The sequence below is a fragment of the Salarias fasciatus genome, assembly GCF_902148845.1.
Source record: "Salarias fasciatus chromosome 23 unlocalized genomic scaffold, fSalaFa1.1 super_scaffold_20, whole genome shotgun sequence".
Taxonomy (NCBI): domain Eukaryota; kingdom Metazoa; phylum Chordata; class Actinopteri; order Blenniiformes; family Blenniidae; genus Salarias; species Salarias fasciatus.
Genome location: NW_021941230.1, coordinates 15,708,263 through 15,718,300, shown reverse-complemented (window position 1 = coordinate 15,718,300; position 10,038 = coordinate 15,708,263). Strand labels below are relative to the sequence as shown.

Here is a 10,038-nt window from a genome sequence, read left to right as displayed (position 1 = left end):
CACATGCACGCGGCACACACCACTCAGGACAGACACGATCGATATAACCAAGTGGCCGAGACGTCCACGTGCACGGGCTCCACACTCGGAGCCACCTCTGAGGTCCCACCGACTGATTGATGCAGCTGGGGCTCCCGGTGCGGCGGGGGGCCCGGGGGCCCGGGGCCCGGGCCCGGGGCCGCTGGGGCGCGCCCTGCTCTCTCTGCCCCGGGCCTGAAGAGGCAGCAGATGTAAACAAACAGACGCGTCTTTGGTGCGGCCCTGCGCGCGACCGGCCGCGCGCCCTCATTTCCATGCTAATACACACTGCTGGGCTCCAGAAGACGCAACACACTCCTCCAAAACACACTTTAAATGCGTCAGATTCAAAAGAAAAACATCAGAGTATTTTCCTTGTTTTGGCACAATTGCTGGAGCGTCTTTTCAGCATTTTCTGCACATTATTATTGAAATTACCACGCGGAACTCGCACCGTGCACGATTATTCAAAAATCACCGCACAGAAGGAAATACATTTTTTTCTAAAAAGCATAAAACGTGAGCATAAATGTGAAAAACACCAGATTTTCTTTTTGCATTTCATTCTAACAAATTTATTGTGTCTCAATCAGCTCGTACGGAACCACTACTGAAATTAAATTACAATCAAATGATCACATCAAAATATACCCTTATTACCTAACAACGGTCAATGTCAGCGTGTGGTGATTTGTGCTCCTTTTTAGAAATACAAAATTAAACAAATAAGGGCAACAACCAAACAAAAAATATATTTATATCGAAAGGAACAAAAAAAATTTCAAAGCAGAAAAGAGGGAAAACATCGTACACAAAAAAGTTTGTGGAGGAAAAAAAAAATAAATTACCGTTTGGAATAATTAATGTGTATTCCGAATAAAATATTAAAACAAGTCATTTGGATGAAAAATATAACGTAAATAAGTCAGATCAGAATCTGATCTCGTGATCTATATTGCCGGCTTTACAGAGTTTTCGTTTATTAAAACCTACCAAAGAATACTGCTTACAAAGGGCAGCATTAGAGGAGATCCACAGCACCCAACCAGTCACACTTGGCAACAGATTTTCAGGGTTTTTTCTCAAATAAGTGCAGCTCAAGTCTTTTCAAATGTCTCGTGGAGAGGAGGGGAAATAAAGGGAAAATCCACTCACGGCGTCAAAGTCCTTTAAATAATAATAATTAGAATAATAATAATAAAAAAGGTGGAGGAGAATAGTGAGGGAATTAAAGGAGGTGATCTTTGAGATCAGGCAGTCCTGCTCCTTCGTGTCTTTTCTTTCTCGTGAGGGGCCTGAAGGAGGAAGAAAAAAAATCCCTAATCCTCGGAAAAGGTACAGTCCAACTCGAAAAAAAAAAAACGAGGAAAAAATGGCAGTGAAAGAAAAAAACGGAAGCGTCGTGGATGTCACTCTTCTTCATTTTGATGCAGTTTTCCCCCCTTTCTGTTATTGTTGCAGGAGGGTGGAGGGTGGAGGTGGTGGCGAGGGCGTTTGAGTCCCATTTCTAATATACAAAATGCCTGCTCCTTTGTTTCCTCAATCAAACACAGGATAATGAAGAAGAAGAAAAAAGGAGGAGAAGGAGGAGGAGGAGGGGGTCTGTTATGGATAAAAAAGAATAAAAACAAACACTTCCTCAATGCGCCAAAAATTACCCTGGTGAATGAAACTTGTGGTTGTCACCCTCTGGTCGCTCGCTTGCACTTGCATCTTTTAAGTAATCTACTAAAAAATGCCCCTGAAAGAAAAAAGCAGAAGGGAACCTTTTAGGTTAAAACATTTCGGGGCCTGGAAGCAGGTTTAACGGTGCGTGCGTTCTGTGTTTGTTTCTCTGGGGTTTCTGAGGTGAAGGGATGGAAGAAAAAAGGGGGACAGGTTGCTGTTTTTCTGTTTTTGTTTGCTTTTCTCTCTCTCTGGGTGAAAAATAGATAACACATTTGCAGTCTCATTCATATTCCCTCACAATCACAGTATCAAAAAAATGTGTCTTTTTCTTACTCAGTTTAATTGGATATAAAATACTCTATGTTTCACTGAACATTCGTTTGCAGTCCATGGAGGGGGGCGGTGTTTCTGCACTCACATTGCCGACCTGAGAGTACACATCCTCCGGCGTCTGAGCCACTCCTGGGGGCGTCATCCGTTTTTCCTTCTGTCTCCTATTGCAAAACCACACTCTAACCACCTCTTTCTCCAGCTGCAAGTTGTCCGCCAGCGTGCTGATCTCCTGCGCGGAGGGCTTGGGGCATTTGAGGAAGTGGCTCTCCAAAGCCCCCTTGACGCTCACCTCGATGGACGTGCGCTTCTTTCGCTTCCGTCCCTGCGCCGCGATCTTGTCGATGCTGGTGGGGCTGCCGGTGGACGAGTCGGCCTCCTCCAGCCACTTGTTCAACAAAGGCTTGAGCTTGCACATGTTTTTGAAGCTGAGCTGCAGAGCCTCGAACCTGCAGATGGTGGTCTGAGAGAAAACGTTCCCGTACAGGGTGCCCAGGGCCAGGCCCACGTCCGCCTGCGTGAAGCCCAGCTTGATCCGCCGCTGCTTGAACTGCTTGGCGAACTGCTCCAGGTCGTCCGAGGTCGGCGTGTCGTCGTCCGAGTGCGGGTCGTGGCTGTTGACGCTGCCGTGGTGCTGGTGGTGCGGGTGCTGGTGGTGGTGGTGGTGGTGTGGCTGCCGTGGGTCCAGGTCCGGGGTGTCTCCCCTCACCAGCCCCGGGTGCACCAGGCTCTGGCTGCCGGGACTCAGCATCCCGTTCACAGTGAAGCCCCCCGGCTGGGAGTAGATGAGCGACTGCTGCTGCTGCTGCCCCCCGGAAATGGAGTTAATGTGCGCCGCGGTCGTGCTGCCCCACGCCCCGGCGTGAGTCTGGTGGGGGGCTAAGTGAGGCGGCCGGTGGTGCAGCGCGGTGCCCGTGTGCAGATCGTCTCTGCCGGAGGACTTGACGTCCTGCTGCTGCGGGCTGCCCGTCATCCCGACGGGGCTCGACGACCACGGCGACCCGGCTTCGGCCGCGGCGACCGCGGCTGCTGCTGCGGCCGCGGCGGCGTGCGGGAGGGACGTCACCCACTGGTGCGCGTGGCTCAGCATGTGCCCCCCGTTGCTCGCTGCCATCGCGCCTTGCATAAAGTCACTCTGTACCATCTTGACGGAGGGGTCCCCCCTGTAGCCCCCGGACCCGGAGGTAACCGCAGCGCTGCCCGGCTGCATGCCGCCACCCCCGGAGTCAGAGTGCACGATGGAGCCGGACGACAGGATGCTATTGCTGGGTAGATAAGGATTGGAAGCGGCGTGGCCATTCCGTCAACCCTTATGAGTGTGTTTGTGGATAACCCCCCTCCCTTTGTACAGTCACTTCTTTCGAGCAGGCAAATTGTATCTCATGAATTATTCAAACTTTCAAAGTGTGGCTCGGTTTGTTTTGGACCATGGACGTGCGTCAAAACGCAGAAAAAGCGCGTTAAAAAGGGGCGTCAGGAAGCTGAAATAAATCCGCTCGTAGTTACAACATTCTACTTCTGCGAGGACATGGACCAGTAAAAAAAAAAAAAGTACAATAAAATAAAAATAAAAACATCCAGCTTTTCAGAAGCCCTTTGAAACCATGTGCAGTCCGTAAAACTTTTGCGCCTCGATGCGATGATGGAGCAGCATTAAAAATTCAAATATCGAGAGAGGAAAAAAAGCGGCGTCCCGGAGAAACTTTTGGTGTCCGCAGAAAGGAGAAAAAAGCTCACAGATTCTCCACAAAGTCCAGTTTATGTCCGCTCTGGAGGAGAAAAACATGAGCAGAGTGTCCTCGCTTCTTTTGTAATTCGGCGGCCGAGATTTCTCCTCGCTTTATTCTTTTCTCTGCCTTCCTTTATAGCCCTGTAGAGGCTCTCTCTTTGTTCTGTTTTGATGTATATAAACCTGCCAAACCGCAAACTCCCGTTGAAGTACAATCCACTATAACGGCGCGCGGCGCAGGCCTGCGAGCCTCTTCTCCCATTCGCTTGTTCTCTCTCTCCACCTCTCTCTCTCTCTCCTCTCTCTCCTTGACGGGGCCGCTTTAGTCCCGCCCCCCTCCGCCAGCCAGAGGACGCCGTGTTTACCGCGTGCGCGCGCGCTGATTGGCCGCCGTCGGATGCTGATTGGCAGGTCTCGCCAGCTCTCGCTCCGGGGCTCGCGAGCCCTCCTTCCGGCTGTTCCGATTGGCTGATTTTTAATTGCAGTCCAAACAAAACGGAGAGAGCGACACAACTCGGTAGTAAACAGTGCACACACGCACGCACAAACACACACGCACACACACACACGCGTGCACACAGAGCACCATCAACTGTGACCTCGAGTTAGTGGTGAAACTTTTCCCACGTGCGCACGCCACAATACACCTGTGCGTAAAAGCAAACGTTTGTGCACACAACACGCTCGTGGCCCCTCCAACAATGAAAAAACTGTCCAGTCAATAAAACAAAAAAAAAACTAGGTTTTTTTTTATTAGCTATTTCACGCATAACACGTGACATCTTCAGATCTGTTGGAAACAATTATAATTATCCGGTAGACTGAGATGGCTGTGGTGCGTTTAATTCCCTCCGGGACGTCCAAAACTGCTGGAACGGAACCTGGAACTGTAAAATTAACAGTTCTTCCTCCAAAGGTGGTGAGTAAAGTTGCAAGAAATCCGAGGGTTGTTATTTTCAGTGCTTGAGAAAACCGTCATCCGGCACCAGAAAGTCGAGTTAAAGACACTTTTTGTGGAACCGCGAGAAAAAAAAAAAGACAAAAAAGGTTGCGGGATCAAAGACGGTTGCAAATTCAGTGAAGCACGGTGAGAGGAGAACCAAAACAAGGGCAAATGGGAGAGGAAGAGGGGGCACGAGGAGGGGGTATTTTTTTCTGTTTACCCTAAAGAAACGCAGAGACGCAGCCTCAGAAAACGCGCACGATTCCCGAGAGATGAATGGGGCCTTTTGACAGCCTGTGCCAACCCCGCTCCTCCTGCTCCTCCTCCTCCTCCTCCCCCAGCACGCACCCATGGGTGGTGATCAGTGGGTACGCAGCCCCCGCTGCCCCCCATGGCTGAGTTTAGGGGGTCCACCTGGCGCGAAGGAGCGCGTGTCAGGTGTTTTCCGGATTAAGCGCGTCTTGTAGGCAGGTTAGAGCTGCATGTCACGTCTTTACACCCGACATCTCCTCATAAGCCCCTCAAATCAAAGATGACGCGCGGACTTTATTGAAAATGGGATTTAAGGGCAAATATTCTGCGGTGGAGCAGTGGCGAAGCTCCGTGCCAGCAGCGATGCCCCCCCCCCCCCTCTCCTCCGTCTCATCCCAGTAGATTTCATTTGGACCGGGCTCAAGACCGAGCGAGCCTCGTGGATTTGTTTACATTGAATGGCCAGGCTGGGGGCCAGAGCCGTGGGGCCCCTCCATTCATTAATATACAGTGAGGATTTCTGTCTAAATTACTGCGGCCGCAGAACAGGGCTCCTTCTGCCGTATAAATAATAATAAAGAGGAAAATATGAGGGGTATAGAAGGAGAGAAAAGGCAGTTTAGAAGCGCTCCTGAAAAAAAAAACCCGCCTCTCTGATATATGATGTGTTTATTATTTATTTGCTTGTTATAAAAGGTCCCTAAGTTCCCCGCTGCTGCTGAGGGGGGAGGGGGGGAGGGTGGCTGAGTTCATTTATTTTGTATGCAAAAGAAAAAAAAAGAAAGGAAGAAAGGGGGGAGAGGAGGAAAAAAAATCATCCCCAAGTATAACAAGAGAGGAACAGTTAGTGCTGATTTTCATTTGCATAAATTTTCATACATTTTGGTGAAAATAATAGCGCGAGCCGCGCAGAGCTGCAGCTCAGTCGAGGACAGAAATTCTTCGGGCGCACCGGCACCGAGCCGCGGAAAAAAAACACGCATTTAACGGGCTGAGCGCGCCAAATATGTGGCGCTATTTGGGCTTTTTTTTCGCATCGCACGGAAGGTAAGTCATGCTTTCATGTTTGCGGCTTTTTCTGCTGGCGCGGATGTGAGTTTTCACCGCTCCGCCGTGCACCGTTTTTGGTGACATTTCCGCCTTCATATGCGTATTTATCTCCTCCACATTGCGTTCAATTTACAAATACAACGTCCTTTTTTATTACGCTCTTCTTCTTTTTTTCCGAGGCTGAGCGCGCGTAAAAAATCGATGCATCTTTTCTTTTCGTGGAGCTTTTAACTGTCTTTTATCAGCGCGGACAAGCTGCGCTGTTTTGTTGTGGAAGTCCAACCGGAGAAAAAGTGCGATCAATCACATTTTAAGTAGCGTGAGAAGGAGAGAAAGAGGGAGCGAGAGAGAGACAGAGAAAGAGGGAGGGAGACAGAGAGAGAGAGACCTCTCTCAGGAGGTTGGGTCCTCCGGAGACAGTGCGTAGGCACAGCGATATGAAATCGTTTAATAGAAATCGATCTTCTCGCTGCAAACTTGCTTGAAAGTTTCCCATCAAACCTCGCAGAGCGGCTGATTACGTCCAAACAGCTCGGATTTTAATGAATGCGCACCGCTCTGCCTCTGCCTCTTATTCTTTTTTTCCTTTTTTCCCCCCTCCTCTCTGCGTTTGGAACTCATCCAAAGACGGAAATGTCAAGGAAGCTGAAACTAAAAAGAGTGTTATTGTGAAGATTATAAGCAAAGTAAAAACTCAAGGTTTCGGACAACTTTCCGAGCCGAGAGTGAAGAATCTGTCTGGTCTCTTCCTCCTCCTCCTCCTCCTCCTCCTCCTCACGGGTTAACTCCTCTTTCCCCTCATTGATGCGGAGCGCATTGCTGAGCGCAGCACTCGGTAGCCATGGTGAGCCCCATAAAAGAGGGAAACACTGGTCGCATTAAGCTGTATGTTTGTGCACTGGAGTCGAGATGAAAAGAGCCCCGGTGGCCTCCAGTAACGCGTTACAGTAACGACAACGAGTCCCTTCTGCGAAGGAGCGCCACAAATCATGCCTGGGAGGTGTTTGCCGGATGCGTAAAATCGCGCAATAATATGCGGTGAAAGGCGCGCCTCTGCGCGTAAATGTCCACAGCAGCTCGTAAACGACCGCTGCGTGCCGGGACGCTGAAAGCGGATGGAGTCGTTAGCACCTTCAGCTCCGTTCCGGTGGACATGCGCTCCTGTCACCGCGGATTAAAAAAAGAAAGAGGAGATAATAACCGCCAGCAGGTGTCGCGCGCACTCGGTGTACACTGCAAAAAAGGAAAATAAAAGTGCACGTGAGCTCGATTTTTTTTGTTTAGTTTGAAACTCTTATTTTTTTTCTGACACTGAATGTTAAATTTTCAGGACTGAAACGGGATTCCACTGCGCATGCGCACTAAGTGTCACCTGCCAATCATCAGGTCCGAATAAATTACAGTTTATTTACTTTTTTTTCCCAATAAAAGACACCATTTCTGAGCAGGAGTGGAAAGATGCCATTTCAGCGCATCACCGAAGTAAAACCTGCAGTAATCCACGTTTTTAAAACACGCGGTTCAGCAATCCTGCTGTTTTAGGATAATTCCATCAGCCCGTTTCTCAAGTGTAGAAAATGACTCGTGCGTAAGTAGAATTCACCGCCTGTAATACTTTTAAAATCACAAGAGGAGGAAGTAACAAGTCACAAATATTACACCTTTTTTGCAATTAAGTGGTTCTTTGAGGTGTTTTGTGCGTCTTTGAACAGATTTACACACAAGCAAACAGAAAAAAATCTCCATGTAATGTCTGATCACATCAGGAGGAAGTAACAGCTTCTACACATTACTTTGATTCAACAGTAGTTCTGAGTACTTATTTTCCCCTTAAGTCTGTAAAACTGCACACATACTTGAATACAATCAGGTACTTTTTATTGATTACTTTTCTTGTGTGGTGTACTTAAGTACATTTTCATCTACTCTGCTGCTTTTAGAATCATAAAGGATTTGAAGTAATTAATCATAAATACTCAAATTACTGTAATGAAGTTGTAATTTTGGGAATTTCTCTGAGTGTTTTTTTCAAATATGTGACTTTAATCCTGCTTGAGTACAGCTGACACCTTGTTATCCACCCAGCTACTTTTAAAATCACAGCTCATGGCCATATTACTGGAACCCAGTCATTTTTACTTATTCTCAAACACAATTTTCCTGAAACAGGCAGATTCTTTGCACTCGTTTTTTGCTGCACAACATTTCTCCAGATAAATAACCACTTTAAATCTGATCTCCAATCTCTGAACCTCTCATAAAAAAGTACAAATGCATGGAGATGTGAGTCTTACCAGGACAAACAAAGCGTTAAAATGTGAACTTATGACGAATCTATTTAGTTTTATTGCATTTTGTGAAGGAATTAATGAACCAACTGCAGATTTTATGCGTCAGAATATTCTGAAAATGAGACAAAAACTCTGCGAAGTGGTTAAAAAAGTGAAAACCTGCATATAAATGTGCATCATCTTGATATTTAAAAAGTTTTAAAAGGAAGTTCATCATAAATATGATCACAAACTCTCATAAAGTGAAGAAAACATTGAAAAATATATGGATGTTTGAGTTCTATACTGCTCAAAAATAGCCAAAACTAGTTAAACTGAGTGAAGACATGCATGTCATCATGTTAGCTGATGATAAAAATACTTTCTCTTCAATGTTTCTGTGCAGAAATAAACAACGTGCATGTAGATATTTTCACCGTAGCGTCTTCGGAAGCCCAAATTTGCATAAAATATGAGTTCAACAGTGTGCAAACTAAACATTTAAAGTATAACAGAGACAGATCTGCATGAAAAGTGTAAAAGATAAATGGAATTCAGAGGTCAGCTGCATGAAATTGTGTCATGATGGAATAAAAAACGTGCAGAAATTTTGACTACAACATTTCTAAAATGAAAACTAACGTGTAAAAGTGCAAAACAGGTTGCTTTAACAGCGCAACATGGAACTCCAACTTCTAATTTTCGATGATTAACAAAAAAAAAAAAAAAAGCAAAGTGATGGTCATCTTTGAGCAATACTCAAGTATTTATTTCGCAACTGTACTTCTGCTTGTAATTTACTGGAATATCGCAAAGTTAGTTATCGAGTGCGTGTTTTCAGGCAGTCTGCATATGGTGTGTGTGTGTGTGTGTGTGTGTGTGTGTGTGTGTGTGCACGCTGCTCTCCATGTAGCAGTCAGCAGAAACATGAGGCAGCACTATTACCCTGTCCACTCCTCGCCACCATTTTTTCCGTTTATCTGAGAATCACTCGCATACATTCAAGTATAATCAGAAGTTTTAAAGGGGATTTCACTAAAAACTCACAATCACAAGATCGGGAAAACAGAGAAGCTCATAATATTCATCTTCAGTCGACAAAACCTGCTGAAAATGTCAGGATTTGTCAACACAGCCGTGCAGAACGAGAGATTAAGGTCGCTGGTACGAGGTCATGTTTACAGGACAGCTATTGATGAGTCGGTTAGAAACAGAACCTCCGTCTCATCCTCAGAACCCCTGGAACCTGGTCTCACTGAGGCTGGGGGGGGGGGGGGGTCCAGACCCCCTCAGGCCTGCTTCTCCCCCTGCTAATTCGTCATTTCCTCTTCCGCTGATGATCATGTGACAATAATGAGAAAAAAAGAAAAAAAAAGGCGCCAAATGAAGGAGGAATCAATTTCCAGCAGGAGCCTGACGTCAGTCTGATGGAGATTTATGACGCCTCAAAGGTGTGCACGTGCACGTGCACTGACGTGAACGGCTCGTGCCTGATTCCCCCCCCCCCTCGTGTGTCAGTGATGGCAGCAGATGCGTTAATTGAACGAGCTACTCTGAATGTCCCCCCCCTTCAAATGGCTCCGTGAGCGCGCACGTCAGCGGGGACGCCACCGCGAGGGGGTAAACGGGCACGTGCGCATGTGCGTGGCCTTTCAGTTCATTAAATGTAAATAGCTTTAGACCTTCAACCTCCTCACATGTCAGCAAATCAGTATTTTCGTTGTATTTATTGATCCGAACAGATATCCTCTGTAATGCATTATTTATTTAAATACACA

General features: G+C 46.9%; 1 protein-coding gene across 1 annotated transcript; it reads right to left on the bottom strand.

The window, feature by feature from the left end:
- Positions 1-1,093: 1,093 nt before the first annotated feature.
- Positions 1,094-3,075, bottom strand: LOC115384023 (POU domain, class 3, transcription factor 3-B-like). Its single transcript, XM_030086280.1, has 2 exons — positions 2,105-3,075; positions 1,094-1,759 (listed from the first exon to the last, which is right to left on the bottom strand). The coding sequence occupies exons 1-2, from the start codon at positions 2,987-2,989 to the stop codon at positions 1,673-1,675; spliced, it is 972 nt and encodes a 323-aa protein (XP_029942140.1). The 5' UTR covers positions 2,990-3,075; the 3' UTR covers positions 1,094-1,672.
- Between the last annotated feature and the right edge of the window lie 6,963 nt (positions 3,076-10,038).